Source organism: Mus musculus, chromosome 3, assembly GCF_000001635.26.
Source record: "Mus musculus strain C57BL/6J chromosome 3, GRCm38.p6 C57BL/6J".
Taxonomy (NCBI): domain Eukaryota; kingdom Metazoa; phylum Chordata; class Mammalia; order Rodentia; family Muridae; genus Mus; species Mus musculus.
Genome location: NC_000069.6, coordinates 31,198,546 through 31,217,419, shown reverse-complemented (window position 1 = coordinate 31,217,419; position 18,874 = coordinate 31,198,546). Strand labels below are relative to the sequence as shown.

Here is an 18,874-nt window from a genome sequence, read left to right as displayed (position 1 = left end):
GCTGGTGCTCGGGCACCCTGGCATCTTGAAGGCAAATTCAACAGTCTTTTCCCAGGAGACTCCTAGGTGGGACAGGATCAGCCCTCATCTTCTAGCAAGAGCAGTGAGCTCCAGGGCTGTTCTGATGGCGCATTTGATGTGTAGTTAACTTCTCTAGGCTGGTATCCGATACAATACATATTTGTGAAGAGCTTCGAGATCACAAAGTATCTATTGTGGAAAGAAAGTCCCTTCATTTGCAGGAGGCATGAGTCCTCATCTTGTCTAGCCTGAACCTCCCCCAGGTACGTTCTCCACCATGGAATTTCATCTGGAAAAGAAGCCAAAGCTTCCCTTTTAATATTTTTCTCCACTGGTCCTGTCAAAGGATGCATGGCCATTACCTTGCTAGGGGCCATGTTCACCTTGCACCTATTGTTGAACTGCCAATAGGCTCCAGTGCTTACTACTGACCTCTGTCTGTCCTAGCCACACCAGACTCCCCACCAACACCCATTATCCGAGACATCTCCAGCTTGGCAGCAGAGTCTCCAGGACCCTGTTAAACATGAGCACCTTCTTCTTTCTGAGCATCTATCGCACCTGCCATTAGGTAGTTGATGATAAATATAACACATGCAATAGGAAATCAGTAATTTAAAGTGCATAAGAGGGCTGGTGAGATGGCTCAGTGGGTAAGAGCACCCGACTGCTCTTCCGAAGGTCCGAAGTTCAAATCCCAGCAACCATATGGTGGCTCACAACCACCCGTAATGAGATCTGATGCCCTCTTCTGGTGTATCTGAAGACAACTACAGTGTACTTACATATAATAAATAAATAAATCTTTAAAAAAATAAATAAAGTGCATAAGAAGCAGCAGAATCAAATAGTCAAGTAAAATAAAATATCACGTTCATTAACTAGCAACCTTATTCCATATACATACATATAAAACTTTAACTCTGGGTTCTGCATACGACAGAAAACACATTACCTTTGTCTTTCTAGGCTGGCTTATTCATTTATTACAATAATTTCCAGTTGTATCCAGTTTCTTACAAATGTCATGAATTCATATTATTTTTTAAAAAAAGTATGTGTACTACATTTTCTTTATCTGTTCATTTCTGGGTGGACTTCTCTTGATGGACCATGCCCTGGCTATTGCATTCAGTACAGCTACAATCATGGGTTCTTGTGTATCTCTATGGCGTATTTACGTGGAATCCTTCAGCTGCGTACTTAGACTGGTGTAGCTGGGTCATATGGTAATTCTGTTCTCAGTTTTTGAGGAACCTCCACACTGACTTCCACATTTACATTTCCACTAGCAGTTAGGAAGGACTCTCCTTCCCCTGCCTGTAGTTATAGTCATCTATTTTCTTTATTTGTTCTTATTTTCTGTGCATTAGCATTTTGCTTGCATGTATGTGTATGTGAGCTGCCAGATCCCCTGGAACTCGAGTTAAAGACCGCTCTGAGCTGCTATGTAGGTGCTGGGACTTAAACCCAGGTCCTCTTAGCCATCTCTCCAGCCCTCCCCCAACCCCTGTCATCAATTTTCTTACTGATGGTCACTCTGACTGGGATGAAATGAAAACCTCAAAGCAGTTTTAATTTGTGTTTCCAAGCTGGATAAGGATATTGGACACTTTCTCAAGTAGTTTTTAGCTATTTGTGTTTCTTCTTTTGAAAACTGTCTATCAGTTCATTGGTACATTTATTGACTGATTTACTTGGTGGTTTGAGTGTATATTTCTGTAATTCTTTATGTATCCAATACTAATCCCATCTAATGTATAGTCAGCAAACATCTCCATTTTGTACAGCCATTTTGGTTTTAAGCTTGGTTCTACCTCTGGCTTATGCTAATAGCCAAACCCACCCTCAATGGAAAAAGTTTTGCCATCTACAAATTTTTACAAAAGGATATGATACAAGCCTGGTGACAGTCCTAAGTAAAAATGTTTCCAAACTACTTAAAACAAGGGTGTCACCATTAGAGTAAGAGAATGATCTCACACGGTGGGGAACATTTGTGGAATGCACATAGCATAATGAAGAGTATTTAACACTGCTGTATATTAGTTAATATGTTAAAATAGTATTATCCTACAATGAATATTGAAATATTTTCACACCACCTGGAGCAGGGAGGAATTTGTTCCAGTGTGGTCTGGGAGGGAGGCAGGAGGTGGAGGCAGCAGCTGAATGAACATCGTGTTACTCTTTGCACTTCTGACTATTCTTATGAGCTTCAGAACAGAAGGCTCAACATCTCTGGGCATGTGGCTCAGTGGTAGAGCTCATTCCTAGCAAGTTCAAAATTCTAAGTTCAACCCCCCAGTACTACAAAAAAAAATGATGTTCAAGAACACAAAACTGCCTCCCATGGGTATCGACTTCATCTGTGTTCTCTAGAATCTCTCCTGAAAAATGGAAGCAATAGGAGAAGTCAAAACCTGCAGAGGCCAGGCAAGGAGATATGTGGAAGGGTTACTCTATGTGTGTCTGTGTGTGTGTGTCTGTGTGTGTGTGTGTCTATGTGTGTCTGTGTGTGTGTGTCTGTGTGTGTGTGTGTGTCTATGTGTGTCTGTCTGTGTGTATGTGTGTGTTTGTGTGTGTCTGTGTTTGTGTATGACTGCGTCTGTGTGTATGTGTATGTCTGTGTATGTGCCTTTGTATGTGTATGTCTGTATATCTGTGTTTCTCTCTGTGTGTATACATGTGAGGCGTATATGTGAAGAACCAAGGTTGACTGCAGTGTCTTCCTTGATTATTCTTTATTAACTTTATTTATTTATTTATTTATTTATTTATTTTTATTTGATAAAGACTATCTTGTTAGACTGGTGAACCTAGAGTTCACCAGTTTGGGCAACCAGGCTGGCAGCAAACCCAGGGATTTACCTGTCTCCACCTCTCTAGCTCTGGCATGTGCCACTGCACTGGCTTCTTACATGGATTCAAAGGATCCAAATTGGGTCTTCCTGTTTGTGCATCATCTCTCCAGTTCCTAGTGCCTTGTTTTTTCTGTATCCCAGTTCTCTGCCCATGAGATGCAGAGTCCCTCTTTCTCTGTCTCTGTCTGTCTCTTTCTCTCTGTCTGTCTCTATCTGTCTCTCTGTCTCTGTCTCTCTCTGTCTGTCTCTCTGTCTCTGTCTCTCTGTCTCTCTGTCTCTCTCTCTCTCTCTCTCTCACACACACACACACACACACACACACCCCTCAGCACCTATATAGCTTTTTGAGTGCCTGGAGAGACATGCACTTTGACTGTGACCAGAGGACCTGGGCACACAGTGCCAGTGCCATGTGACCGATGGTTTAGGTGGCTTGGGATTCCCAGAATTCCTGAGGTTGCAGAGCTACCTTATGCATCTTTCCCTAAGCCAGCTGAGAAGAGAAGCTGAAGCACAAAGCCCTGCTTCCACACAGCAGGCCTTCAGCCCGCTGTTTACTCCTCCACACAAAGCCCTTGTTTATGTGACAGATGGCAGTTCCTGCTCGCTTCTCTCTCCCTCCCTTGCCCTCTGCACTTGTTCCCTCTGGTGCTCTGTCCTCTCCACTTTTTCTCTTCTCCCACCTTCTCTCTTGACTTCATACCACTCTTCCTGAATTGACTCAGGGGCCAGAAAAAAAAGCAGTCAGAATTTAAGATGCTAAAAGATGGTTCTGTCTACCCAGGCTGCCTGAATTCACTGCCCATCACAATGTGCGTATTTGAAATGTATATTGGCAAGGAATAAGAAGCATTTGAAACTATGGGGGAATGTCACAGCAAACAAGAGAAGACCCATTAGCATATCTGTGGCAGGTATGCATATACATGCTACATCTGGGCCTGGCACTCCCAAAGAACACATAGACCTAACTCTCACTGAATATTTATTGCAATAAGTATATCATCAGTCAGCTTAGGGAGGGAAGTGTGAAGGATTGGGTGTGCAAAAGACCTTACCCAAGAGAAGGCTGGCTTTGGTTCTGCTAATGTCCCCCAGCCTCTGCTTTTCCTGTAAAATGAAGTCATTGGATATGTTGTTCACCTGTAGAGTCATCTCTGGCTCAATTATCTGTGATGTTAGAGCCGTTACATCAGGACCCATAACAGGAGTCTCCCTGATACTCACATATCTGCTCTGGGAGAAAGGAAAGTGTGCCAGAACCAATGTCACCCAGTAACTGAGTCACATTGACCTGTGTAGGGGCAGGGACATGGAAGCAAGGGAAACAGGAAAGTGGTCAGTTCAGTGGGAGAAAGAACTGCCTATAAGCTGCATCAGAGAAAGGAGAGAGGGAGAGAAAGAGAGGGGAGGGTAAGGGGAGGATTAATGTAGCAGGAGTAAGGGGCAAGGCTGGGCACCTGCCTAGATGCTCAGGAGAAATGAGCAATGATGAAAAACTCAGCCAGAAAGAGGTGCTGCTGGTCCCACATGGTCACGTGCAATCCTCAGTTCCCAGGCATGCTCCAAACAGGCTTTCTCTAAGCATGCACACACTGGCCCTTTTAGGGGAAGTTTGAATGGGGGTCTGATTCCACACAGTAATAACGGTCTGGCATAGCTACCTCCACCCCGCCCCCAGACAATAAAGACTCCCCCCACCCAACCCCCACCCAAAAAGACCAGGCTGCTATTTGAGCCCAAATATCTACATCTGCAAATGATTAACTCCAGGCTTTATTACCAATTAGGACCATAAATCTCTGCTTTCTTTGGCTCCTGCAAAGTTGATTCCACTGACTGGTGGGGGGCTGGAAGGAAAGTCATTTGAGACAAGAGGGGAGAAGTCCAAACTTAAAGAGACAAGCTTCAGAATCAAGATGGAGCACGAGTTCTCAAGGGCCAGAGCAAGGCAAGCTGGCTAGGTTTGTCTTCTGCGCAAACAGCTGAGCACATGGCCAGGGTCAGCAGAGATAAAGATGCTGATGCTGCCGACAAGGGATGCTGGACCTCAGTGTCCACACCATGGCCTCGTTTTACCCCAGGTTATCCACTAGTCACTGTGACTCTAAGGGACAAGGGTGGGTTTTGTTTGAGTTTCTTTTGTGCGTATTCTGTGCATGTGTTAAGTATGTGCAATGTGTGTGTGATACATGAACACATGTGTTCACGTGCTCAAGCCTCTTAAAGAACATTGAGGGACCAGCAGAGTACATCTAGTGTCCTGCTCCATCACCCTCTACCTTATTCACATGAGACAGGGTCTCTGAATCATAAGCAGGAAACTCCAGCAATCCTCCCGTTCCTGTGCCCGTCACTATGTTCATCATTACAGGCACATGCATGCCCACTCCAGCTGTGTGTGTGTGTGAGAGAGAGAGAGAGAGACAGAGACAGAGACAGACAGACAGAGACAGAGAGACAGAGAGAGAGACAGAGAGACAGAGACAGAGACAGAGAGAGAGACAGAGAGAGACAGAGACAGACAGAGACAGACAGAGAGACAGAGACAGAGAGACAGAGACAGAGAGACAGAGAGAGACAGAGACAGAGAGACAGAGAGAGACAGAGAGAGAGGCAGAGACAGAGAGACAGAGAGACAGAGACAGAGAGAGACAGAGAGACAGAGACAGAGAGAGAGACAGAGACAGAGAGACAGAGACAGAGACAGAGAGACAGAGACAGAGACAGAGAGACAGAGACAGAGAGACAGACAGAGAGACAGAGAGACAGAGACAGAGACAGAGAGACAGAGACAGAGAGACAGAGACAGAGAGAGAGACAGAGAGAGAGGCAGAGAGAGAGAGAGCTGAGATGCAAACTTGGGTCTTCATGCTTGTGTAGCAGGTACTCTTGCCTACTAAGCAAGCCCTGCTTCTCACAGTTTCCAGAATAGAAAGCTGACAGGGTAAACCATAGGTCCAAGGATGTGTCTGTTGGAATGACAGACTGGATTTAAACCCAGATCCCACATTCTTATAATAGGTTCCCTAAACCTTGCCTTTACAAACTCTGAATTTCAAGGGATTTTCAAATTGAAAAAGGAGGCTAACATGCTTTTCAAAAACATGGAGAAGAGACATTAGCCATGTGAGTGGTGTGCTTTGACAGAAGGATGCTGTTTCCTCTGGCTAGAGTGACGTCAACACAGAGACGGTGAGCCAGGCTGTGTTCATCAGGAATTCTGGTTCATTCATTTAACAGACATTACGGACCAGCTTTTGGCCAAGATTGTACACTAGAAGCACCCAACACAGATAATCACAGGACAGATGTTGTACGTGCCGTAACAGTGGCTTGTGCCACTAAGCAGTCTGGAAGTCCACATTGAAAAAAGAAGCAGCTTAGGGGTCAGAAACAAGCGATTCCATTGGTGAGTGTAAAACACTAAGATAAATCAGAATACTATGTGTCTATCATTAAGAGGCGGACAGGTGCCAGGGCCTTACTTGGAGGCCAGGACTTTATGGTAGTTTGGGCAGAAACATTACATGCAGGAAAGGCAAACCCATAATCAAAATAAGTATCTACTCTAATAAGAACAGTGTTGTCTTTTCCAAAGAAAAGGTGGTCCAAAGTAGTTAGCCTGCCACCAGGCTGCAGGCTGGTCACCCCGGGGATTGGTGCCATATCTGGTACTCAGTGTTGGTCTCTGCTGTTGGCAGATCTGGCATTCAGCAGCAGCCATGGTCAGGTCAGCACTGATAAGTCGAAGTCCATGTTGTTGAGCCCGTGCATAACCCCCATCTCTGCCACCATGGCCACTTTGTTCATGGACCCATTGAGCAATGACAGGGATGGCTGGGGAAAGAGGCTGACCATCCACAGAGCGAGTCATCCTATCTACTTGATTATTGAACTCCTCCTCAGCTGAAGTCACGTTCTGATGAGCATTTACAAGGGACAGAAGGGTCTTTATGCCCTTCACCTGTCTGTAGAGCTCTAACCAGACCCTTCTTCCCCACATTGTCTTTCTCACCAATTTTCCCATCATGCCCTTTCCGAATCTCTGACCAGCCAATCCATCAGCTACAGCCTATGAATCAGTGAACAGTTACACATCCAGATGCAAAGGCAGCATGAAGAGTGTGTCACTGGGCCTGACTTGAGCTTTCAAAACCTCAAAACCTACCCCCAGTGACACATTTCCACCAATAAGGCCACACCTCCTAATATTTCCAGATAGTGCCATTCCCTGGTGACTGAGCATTCAAATGTATTAGCCTATGGGGGCCATTGCTGTTCTAACCCCCATAGGGCTGTATCACTGATCTCTAAGTACAAACCAGAGCAAAAGGTGCAGATTCCTGGTCTATAGCTCTGTGAGAGTAATGATGGGGGTGGGGTTGGAGAGATAATGATGGAAGCAAGATGAGGGCTAAGGTGACTGAAAAGATCCTGTCTAAAGGGGCAGCCATCTCTCACCTTCAGCTAAAACCTGACCACCACTTCCATCCCCCACCCCGCCAAGAGTACGAGCATTCTGCCTTGGAATGCTTAGCAGAAACTGTAAATGTGGACTGCTGTACACATCTTCTCCTCGACGTAACTCTGGCTCTTTTGTTGACTTGTTTTCCTTTTCTGAGACAGGATCTTACCACTCTGGCCTCGAACTCAGGTCCTAAGTGCTAGGATTACAGATGTGCCCCACCACTTTGGGAGATCTGCCCGTTTTTTTTTTTTTGTTTTTTTTTTTTTTTTTTTTGTGGCTGAGCATGGACATGGAGTCTGTGCCTGCTGGTGGGAGGCCTGGGTTTGTACCCTGTGTATGTGGCAGCCAGAGGCCAACCTCAGGTGCCTTTCCTCAGGAGTTGAGCACCTTAGATTTGAGACTCACCAGCTTAGCAGGTGTGGCTGGCCAATGGGCCCCAGGGATCTGCCTGATCCTACCTCTCTAGGGCATTTATTTTAGCTAGGACCACCAGAAGGGGCTTTTTATGTGTTCTCTGGGGCTGGAAAGGGCATTATTCAAGTCTTTCCAAAATGTGCTAGATCTAAGAATGTACATCACCCCAGCCCTAGTCAGGTGTGATCTCCCCAGTGGCCCCCGGGCCCCAAGATAGCTGCTTATTCATTGTGCTTTCCCCCTCCCAACAGGTATGCTCATTTATTTTGGGTATGGCATCTGGAACAGCACCTTGGAAATCAGCGCCCGAGAGCAAGCCCTGCATCAGAGCACGTACCAGCGCTACGATGTGGATGATCCCTTTTCTGTGGAGGAGGGGTTCTCCTACGCCACCGAGGGCGAGAGCCAGGAGGACTGGGGTGGGCCCGCCGAGGACAAAGGCTTCTATTACCAACAGATGTCAGATGCGAAGGCAAACAGCCGGACGAGTAGCAAAGCGAAAAGCAAAAGCAAACACAAACAGAACTCGGAGGCCCTGATTGCAAATGACGAGTTAGATTGCTCTCCGGAGTAAGACTAACCGCGCAGGAGCCTAGAGAGGGTGGTTTCTTAGTACATCAGCCTATGTGCTAGAAGGTGGAAACTTCTTCCAACTCTCATTTCACAAACCCAGCCTTTCCCCAAGGTCCATCCCCAGGCATAACCTGTCATTTGCTACTTTTGCTCTTCAGGGGAATTCTGTTGAAGGGTTTTACCCAGGGCCCTTAACTAGCCCTCTTGTTAAACAAACAAACAAACAAAAATCAAACTCAAAAGACTACATGAAATTCTGTTAGTGAGATGCCCAGCCGATGGCAGCAAATGTTTGCTTTGCAGGATGGATCTTTGTGCTTCTTACAGAGATGGAGGAAGCTTCCTCCATCCCACCTGAGAACACAGCCCCGGGGGAAGGAGCCACAAAGGTGGCGGCAGTGCAGTGTGAGGCAGCTGTCAGCCCATCCAGAGCAGCGCTGTGAGCTCCTCCCCCAGGTCAGTAGGTCAGGCTGTTTCAGGACTTTCTCTGTCAGCAACACTGTGTCCTTACATCTCACCTCACCTTCTCACTAAACTTCCCACTAACCGTGGAGCAGACCCACGGTTCCTCACTCACCAAAGTTCTTACAGTTTCCAGACTATAATTTTAGGATCCAGAAAGGACTCGGAGAACGCATCCCCCACAAAGCACCCATGCAGACACAGTAGTATAGTTAGACCCACCATCAGAGCTTGAGGAAAAAAAAAAAGGTAAAAGCTTAGATAGCAATCTCTTACAGAGGTCAGAAAAGCATTGGCAGACATGAACTGTCTGTCATGCATTCCCTTATACCAGACCTTGAGCTCCTGCCACGATGGTGAAAGGGCAGAGGTGGGCTGTGACGCCATGCCTCTGATATGCCTGGAATAAGTAGGCTATTTGTTTTACAATCTGATAAAAAGTCTTTTCGAGGAGAAGTAACTCTGCCACTGAGATCACATTACAAATCTTACTTCATATTTCTAAAATTATAAACTCTGCAGAGGGTTTTTTTTTTTTTAATTTTTCAAGCTAGGCAACCACTTGGCTGGCTGCTGCTGTTGAAAACGGTGGTGCAGAAGGCCAGGGACTTAGGTCAATGAGCTCAGAGAGATCACACTCCCACACGGACCTCATGCTTCGGAAGAGCTCGCTTTTAGAGTATTTTTTCCTGTTCCTTCCCAAAGTACTTTCACAGAGCCCCAGAGAAATGCTACCTGGTGACATTTAAGTGTAGGCCACCGGAGGAATGCTTAAAAGAATTTTCCCAAAACAGGACAGATGAATCTGTGACAGGAAAAGCCTGTGAGTTATATCCCCCCAGCAGCCATGGATCCCATGGCTTCAACAGCGGGTGTACTTGTGTATGAAGACAATTTTCCTCACACTAAGATTTTTGTGAGAATTTTCTGGAAGTAGGGCAAAGACCAAACCCCCTCTTTATCATCTGCCAAAAATTCTCCTGAGAATCAACAAACATTCTCCTTTCTTAAAGTCTGAAGCTGATGTCTTCTTGGCATGCACTAGAGTTACAGAGAAAAGGTGCGCTTCCTGTTGCGCTAACTCGCTGAAATACACCAGTGGCTAAGTGGCAGGCATGAGGAGACCTGTAACTTCCTCCCTTGGAGCTTACAGTACAGGGAGGTGCAGTTTTGGAGCCCCATGACCAATGCAAGAGGCATACCAGAAAAATATCAGTTGAAATTATTTTTTAAGACAATGCATAATAAATTGCATACCATGCCCCTAGCTAGTCTATGCCATTGCAATCAAATAATTACAGTTTTTAGATCACTTCATATTAATTACATAGAACCCAGTATATTCATGGTATCATTTTTATGTAAAGTCTGACAAAACTGTGTATCCTCTTTCTTAAACTTAACCACCATGATCCAGTGTCTGGCCTGCGACAAATCACCCTGGAAAATTCACTGTCAAATTGATCTCATGATGTTAAAACCTAAGTTTTAAACTGGTTTAGGAGCAAGAAATCTGCCTGGTTAAATTGCATCTATTAAGCTGAAGTCGTGGGTAACCTTCTCTCCCTTAGGTGTGTTTAGAAGAAATATGGATACAAAGTGACAGATTTTCATGTGAGTAGAAAGTTTCCTTTTACTGCTGGTGTTTAGGTATAAAAGTAGCAATGGTCTGGTGGCAGCTGTGTGCATCTTCTGTAGCCTAAGAGAGTGAGCATGGGTTATATTAGTTAATGCTATTGGTGTTGATTCTGTGCAGAGCCAAGGAATTGATCTCATTTCATAAGCCATTTGTCTCCGTTGGTAGCTTTGGATGTCTTTGCTCTCTTTATTTTTCTAACATTGTTGGGGTCATCTTCTTAGCTATCTTGGTTTTTTAAACATTGTTTGGAAAGTTTTCTCAGGTACATAGCAAGGTTCATTGTGTTTCTCAGCTCTTATGGAAGAGTCCCAGGTTTCACAAGGCAACTTTCAAATACCATCAACCACAGAAATGACAATATCAGCTAACATATCTGAATACTGTATTTGTGAGGTTTCATTAAAAGAAGGGTCCCTTTATAAATATTTATCTTAGGAAATCTCTTCTGGTGGGTTTCAGTGTGTGTGAAGCCGATAATTTAATATCTTTGAATTCTATTTATTTATCAATACTCTGCATCATTTCAGAAAGATTGGAGGCAGCTATTAAAATGCATGTGCTCGGGCTGGTGAGATGGCTCAGTGGGTAAGAGCACCCGACTGCTCTTCCGAAGGTCTGGAGTTCAAATCCCAGCAACCACATGGTGGCTCACAACCACCCATAATGAGATCTGATGCCCTCTTCTGGTGTGTCTGAAGACAGCTACAGTGTACTTACGTATAATAAATAAGTAAATAAATCTTAAAAAAAAAATGCATGTGCTCCAAAACAAAAGGGGTGAGCACAACTGAAACAGAAGAGAGGGTAACACTAAGCCAGAAGTGTGTATAGTGCACAGGTGCAGAACTTTCAAGGGCTTGGCTACATTTTCCGATGAAGGGTGTCTTAGTCAGGGTTTCTATTCCTGCACAAACATCATGACCAAGAAGCAAGTTGGGGAGGAAAGGGTTTATTCAGCTTACACTTCCACATTGCTGTTCATCACCAAGGAAGTCAGGACTGGAACTCAAGCAGGTCAGGAAGCAGGAGCTGATGCAGAGGCCATGGAGGGATGTGCCTTACTGGCATCTTGGAAAATAATAGACTTGTCAGTAATGACAACCAGTACTGCTACATGATTAAAATAAGCCCTTCCCCCATAAGGGCACAGACCTCTAAAGTCCACAGAGAAGCGTCAAGCCTAAGTTGCACAGCCACATGCGCCTGCTGGGTAGTGGCTATCAAGAAATAACAGCGAGGTGGTGGTGGCACACACCTTTAACCCCAGCACTCAAAGGCAGAGGCAGGCAGATCTCTGAGTTTGAGGCTAGCCTGATCCACAGAGGGAGTTCCGAGACAGACAGGGATACACAGAGAAATTCTGTCTTGGAAGAAAAAAAGAAATAATCTTGTGATAGGTTGCATGGGAAAACTGAGTGAATGAATGAAATAGAGAGGAATCAGCTATTCAGCAGTTATTCATACTGCACCCACTGTGTGCTCTAGTGTATTGTGATGCCATAATATGTGAAAGGCTTCACTCCTAAGAATGAGATCTGTGGCTGGCCAGACAGACATGGGGTCAAAGGCGTGCCTCACCTAGCTTCACTTTGACCCTTGGACCCTGCATGGATATGAAAGGAGAGCACTGACTCCACCTCATTATTCTCTGATGTGAGTGCTCTGGAACACATGCACACATGCTCACCTCTGGGCTTGTCATTGCTAAAATTCAGTCCGTTTTGGAAAATAAGACCAAGAGAAGTGTCTACACTGCTGAAAGGGCTTCAGACACTGAACACCCTTTAAATCACTCGTATTAGAAAGCACATTACCAGAGACTCCCTCTTCTAAATATACAGAATCATAAAGAGAATTTCCATCTGTCCGAGTATCCACCCGAGAGAGACTAGGGAAAATCACTGTCTCATCTGCCACTGGGTTTTCCCCAGGGGCTGAGGGAATTCCTGAGATCCAGACAGAGGCTTCCTACCTTCTGTCTAATGCTCTGTGATATAAGGTCAAAAGACAGGATAAGGTGAAGCCAGAACGGGATCCGCTCAGGAAGTCCTGGGGGCACTGGTCCATCCTTAGACTCTAGTCTCCACATAGGGAGTGGGCCAGAGCTGGCTTCTATTTCCTATGGAGAGGTAGGGAAGAGAGCTAAGAAAAGGTGCCAGGGCAGGGTGGTGGGGTTTCTCTGCACTCTTGTGCCTGGTTCAAAGAGACTTGTTAAGGCAGGGGTTTCCAACACATCTTTAGGAAGTCTCCCTCTGTCAGCCCTGCTCCCCGGTTTTAATGCTGATCATTCGTTTATCCACAGAGAGGCCCTTTGGAGACCCTAAGGCCAGCTGTGAATCAGCAGTGGCCTGACCTTGTAAAAGTTCCCAGTTTCAGTTAACATTATTTCAGGCTAGAAACAGCACCCCAACCCACAGTCCCCACACCAGCAGGACCAGAGGCTGTCTCCTCCCAGAACTGTCTCGGAGTGTATGTTTGACTGCTGACAGACAGACAGTAAAACACCTCTGCCAGCCTTATGTCCTGCTTTACTTTCTCTAATACGTTAGAACAGGGACCGTCTCATTTGCCTTTTTTTTTTAAATCCTTAAAAGCAACTTCCTTTCTGGACCGCTTTCCTCGTGGCTGCCCCGCTCTCTTCACTCACTTCACTTCGTTTCAGCAGCTCACGAGTCATTCTGAAACACTCAGGCACATGCCTTTTGCCAAAATTACTTCTCTAAGAAATATAGAACATGGAGCAGGAGAGCGAGCTCAGCAGTGAAAAGCACTCGCTATTCTTCCGCAGGACCTGAGTTTGATCCCCAGGGCTCACCAATGTCCTCCGCCCACCTGTCACTCCAGCTCCAGGGGCTACAGTGCCCTCTTCTGTCCTCCTCGGGTACTGAACTCGCGTGAACATACACACAGTCACATACACACATATATTTTTAAATAAAAAGGTTTTTTTGAAGAAACATGGGATATTCTCGTTTCATGTTTAGGGATTAAAAGCCCCAAAGTGTTTAAGTTAAAGTCTACCAGAAATACATATGTATTTTTGCCATATCAGCTAGAATAGTGTTAAAACCGCTCATCAGTACTCTACATGCATGGAATTACACAGCCCAAAGGAGACTTCCACAGACACCAGGGTTGAAGCTCCTGACCGCAGGTGACGCTAACCTCTTACTCCTTAAGAACATTTAGTGCACGTTAGATCACGTAGAGAAGAAGAATGGCGTCCTGTTAGAACCAGGAAGCACGGGCAGCCTGGGTTTCTGTTAAGAGCCCCCTCTGTGCTCTTTCTTGTTTCTGTTTCCAGTTTCCTGACATTAACACTGGTGGTACTAGCTAATGGAAACTGGGTGGTATGAATTCTGTGAGAAGCACAGACTCTGAAGGGCTGTGTTCATTCTGGTGTTGGGATGATGGCGTCCTGGTCCAAGGACATCCACTGAGTGTGGTGGCTGATGACTGGTCATATTCACAGTCAGAAAGTTGAGACATCACATTGGAAATCACGAGCACCCACTTTCCAAAGCAGAGACTCTGTTAATGTTGTAAACGCACCTAAATACCTCAACTCTCTGGGCTGAGAGAAGGCGCTTCAGGCTTGTAAGAGGGCGGCTAATGTACTCAATCCACGAAGTCACACCATCCAGACCCGACATGCTAGATTTTCTCACTGTGAGAAAGTAACACAACCATTCAATTCCTATCCCAAAGTTATAAATACGATCTGTAAATTTCACTAACTTGGTTCCGTTGCGTTTGGTCCTTAACGAGTATAACTTGCATTTGCAGATGGTGATTTCTGGTGTGTTCTCTGCTGCTTCCCTTTTCCTGTATGAAATTGCTGTATTGTTACTGTGTGTTCGTTTTGTGGTTCCTAACTCCCATTGGTGCACCATACAATGGGGTATTGTAATGTTCCTTGACGAAAGAGATAATATGCACATGTACTATAAAGTGTGTTTTATTTTCAAATGACTGTGGTGTTGATAATATTTTGATTTATCAAAATACTAAGGGAAAGTTATAAATTTACCAAAATGTGTATATTTTAATAAATGCATAAAGCTTTATTGTGTGCCTTTACATTTAAATTTTTGGTTATTAAAAAGAAAGTCAGAAACAAAACTGTCTTGCTGTTAAATATTCATAGTCATGTGAAACGTTTACTCGGGAATGTACCAGAGGAGAGAGGGGAGAAACGAGAGATTTCCCTGCTAGTTCACCTCACAATGCCTGAAGCCTGCTGCTTCCCTCCATTCCCAAATGGAGATGTGGTAGTGATGCTTGCCGTCTGTGTTTCAATTATCCTCCGTAGAAAAGGCAGAGAAGGGCTCCCATTTAAAACTACTCTCATTATTATGGAACATTCATTTTCAGCATCAAAATACTCTTAAAATCCCAGCTTATCAACTAGCAAATGTAAACTTGCAAAACATCAAAACCACAAAACCTTTCTTCTCCTTGGAGGACAGTACAGAGTATCTGCTCTGGAGGACTCTCCAGGAGAAACTTTCTCTGGCTATGTCCTACATGTGGGCACCACCCTTACCCCAGTGCCACAGCATCTCTGCCCCTCAGTATGATCCCCTCAGCAAGATTAATATGGAACATTCAACTCATTTTTTCCTATCCATTTGAAAACAAGTAGGAAAACACTGCCTGCCCACCATCCCAACTCAGTCACCATGGCATAAATGGTGGCTTCACATTGTCTGTTTCAATTCCAGAGTTATACCTGATAACTATCCAGGCCTGGTGACACTACCTGTAATCCCAGCACTGGTGAGATGGAAGCAGAAACATCAGACTTTGGGTAGTGTCGAGCTACATTGCAAGTTCAAAGAAGCAGAAACAGGAGGGTCCCTAGAATCTCCAGAAGCCCAAGGGCCAGCTATCCTGTTACATGCAGTGAAAAATAAGCCAAGACCTGTCTCAGACAGACACCCTAGGTTGTCCTCTAACCTCTACAGGTGCGTCATCACACATGTGCACACAAGAACTTACATGATCTCATAAGGAAGAAGACAGAGATGAAAACTACCATATTCTAGTTCATGAATGACGTAGCTACACACTGGCTACCTAGGCTACTCTCTGGACAGCTGACCTCCAAAGAGGATTGGCCCATCTGGTCATCTGGCCTTCAGGGTGGTGCTCGTTGTCCAAGTCCACAGCCTGACACAACTCAGTTGTGACTTTCCTGCAAGCTGGTGCCTCTCCATTCAGAATCAAAGCCTTTTCTGGTCCACTTTGGAAGCCATTGCCTGTGGTCCTGAGACCCGAGGGGCCAGATGCACCACTTCAGGCTCAGGGATGCAGCCGTCCTCTCCTCCAATAACACACTGCCACTTCTGAGCTCTGTTCGAGGAAGCTTTGAGGCAGTGTGTGCCACAGAGCCTCTTAAAGATGGTGAAGAGCTTTTCAGACAGCCATTATTGAAACTTACAAATAGGCTACTAATGTTAGGATGCTAGATAAAAAGTAATAAACACTAACAGCTAATTGTTCTATTGTTTTTTAATTTTTTTGTTGTGCTACATTTTACTAATCTGTGACCTTGATATTATTTATAGCCCTTTCATTTATGTAAAGGGACTACTAGACAATGGCTCCCTCTCTCTGCAACTCTAGCAGGGCCAGTTTTCACCACTGGCTTGAAATTAACCGTGGTGGTAGTGGTTACACCATGCAAATTGACAAATGGTGTTTTAAAATGGCACTGGCTATTGTTTTTGGCGAGGAGTTTATTATGCACACATTTAACGGTACATCATTACTTTCCTCCTTTCCAACTAAGTATACCACTAATCTGTCCACTACTAGGAGACATCCCCGCTCCTACTGTAGCAGCTACTGTGGGGAGGGTTTGAAAAGTATTTTCCCTTCCCTCTCCTCCCTCTGTTTCTCTTCTCCTTTCCATCATGCAGTGAGAACAGCAGGTAGGTTTGCAATCATCCTTTAGTCTGACTAAACTTCCCTAGTGCTAAGTGTCCTTTGCCTTGGGGATTCTTAGGCCCATAACTGGTAGAATGATTACCCATTTTTTTTCCCGTCGAAGAAACTGCAAATCACCCCAGAAAGAAGTCAAGGGACAGCCTAGGACCAAAAATTACCAATATTAAAATTGACTAGATTAATATTCTAAAATACAACCCTGTTGGCCTGGATCTCACAAGTAGAAGGCTATTGAACATGTGTTAGAATGCAGATACATTGAAAGACACGGAAGCTGCTGTAGTTGCTATGGAAAATAATAAGACATTATCTCCAAAGTATTCCACCCAAGATCCAGCAATTTATATGATATGTACTATATGTATGCAAAAGAATTAAAAGCAGAGTCTTATAGGTATGTGAACACCCCTGCGCACACCTTCTCACTCACAACAGCTAAACCACGAGTGAACTCCAGGTGCTCCACAGTGGATCAACAAAAATGGAAAATAGCAACAATATTCTACATTCAAGGGGGCAGGAAATCTGACACAGGACACAGGGTGAATTCTGAAATGTTATGTTCCATGAAATGAGGCAGTCATAAAACAGCAGTGCTGTAGGATTCCACTCCGACGGCCAAGCGCTCTGGAGGGCAGCGTGGTGACGTTTAGGGGATACAGATTTTCACTTTTACAAGATGCAGAGTTCAGGAGGGAGTGCTGGTGGCAGACACAAAGCAGTCTCAGAGCTGCTTCAGAGGCAACGGTTCCTTAAACTATAACTTTAAAACTATTTTTTAAATCAAATGTTTTAGGGGCTGAGAGATGGGCAAAATGATGGTAATACAAGCATGGGGTCCTGCGTTCGGATCTCCGGAACCCACGTAAAAGCCAGGCATGCGCAGAGCACTGACAATTCTTAGATCCGTGGAGGCAAAGGCAGTCAGGGGTCTGAAGCTCTTTCTCTGGCCAAGTAGCGAGGAGGAGGAGGAGGAGGAGGAGGAGGAGGAGGAGGAGGAGGAGGAGGAGGAGGAGGAGGAGGAGGAGGAGGAGGAGGAGGAGGAGGAGGAGGAGGAGGAGGAGGAGGAGGAGGAGGAGGAGGAGGAGGAGGAGGAGGAGGAGGAGGAGGAGGAGGAGGAGGAGGAGGAGACGACGACGACGACGACGACGACGACGAAGACTACGATGACGTGGAGAATAACTGAGGGAGACACACAATATCAACCTTTGTACACACACACATATATTTATATACACCTACATACACCATACACACACACACACACACACACACACACGTCATGTTCCATTAGAAAATCCACATCCCAAACATTAAGACGACGGCTTTCCTGTGTTTTCCTTCCTGCTGTCAACAGTTCACTGGCTGGAGAACCGTCCATCTGGTTCGGAATCTCCTAACTCTTCTATCCATAGGTCTGGCTTTCCTGGCCAGGGTACTGTCTTCTGTTCTCATACCACCCCCAACAAACACCCCCCACTGCAGCAAAATGCTGAACTGTCCAGGTCTCAGAAAATACCCAGAAGACCCCGTTCTGTGACCCAGAAATCCTGGTCTCCAAGCTTCTATTACAGAGACAGCAAAGCTGTGCACCCTTTACAGTCATTTGGAATATTTTCAGAAAGGAATGCACCCTTTGCTCGTCTGTTATCTGGATGAGATGCGGGCTGTGGCTGGCTTTCTTGCAGAGAAGGGAAATAGGAATGATTTGTGGCTCTTATTAACATCAAACACTGAACAGGAATGCGGTTTGGAACAGAGTCCAAACTCAGTCCTGGTGGCTAAAAGACGATGATTACATTTCCTTCCCAACAGAGATGCTCCTCATGGGATGAGGTGGGGCAAAGAAAGCACGGAGGGCTTCCAGGCAGTGGGGTTTTCCTAGTCTATGGAACTCTGTTTCCAGCGGCGTCCCTTGAATGGGCTGGGGTTAGATTTATTCTAGGTGGATTTTCGTGCCACTCGCCTTCCACCTTGGATGAGAAGACTGGGATTGTGTGCGCTGAGCCTGGAGGAAAGGGCAAGCACGTAGAAGCTTCTCATACCAGCCTGGGAGACTGGAGGGCCTGTAGAGAAAAGTCCTTCTCCTCTATCAGGAGATAGCCACTGGGCTTCCTCCACTGGAAACGATGTCTGTTGATCATCAGTAAAAAAATAAAATAAAAAATAAAAACTGATTCGAAACTCCTCCTGACTAACTTCTCCTACCCACCTACCCACCTACCTGCCCACCATCCGCCAACACAGTCCAAAGAAGGAAAACAATGTCTTAACTCATCCACAGCAAGATAGGAATGGCTGATATCATGAACTCCTTCAGGTTTGAGTCCGTTGGGTGCATGGGCAGAATTTGGGGGAATCCAGGAGAAGGGGGTATTTAAACGAGAGGTCAGGGTATCAAAAGGCAGACTTGGCTTTCTTTACCTCACAGTCTTATCCAGAGATAGATCGATGAGGGATGAAAGATACCACAAACCA

At 45.3% G+C, this 18,874-nt stretch overlaps 1 protein-coding gene across 3 annotated transcripts in view; it reads left to right on the top strand.

Moving 5' to 3' along the window:
• The window catches only part of Slc7a14 (solute carrier family 7 (cationic amino acid transporter, y+ system), member 14), a 107,714-nt gene extending 93,148 nt beyond the window's left edge, over positions 1-14,566 (top strand). For 2 of the 3 annotated variants that reach the window (XM_006535472.4, XM_030252613.1), the window contains exon 8: positions 8,022-14,526. In XM_006535472.4, coding sequence (XP_006535535.1) covers positions 8,022-8,344 — 323 coding nt within the window. In that variant the 3' untranslated portion in view covers positions 8,345-14,526. Of the gene's footprint in view, positions 1-8,021 lie in introns of all 3 variants that reach the window. The other variant, NM_172861.3, reaches the window with a different exon arrangement.
• Positions 14,567-18,874: the final 4,308 nt, after the last annotated feature.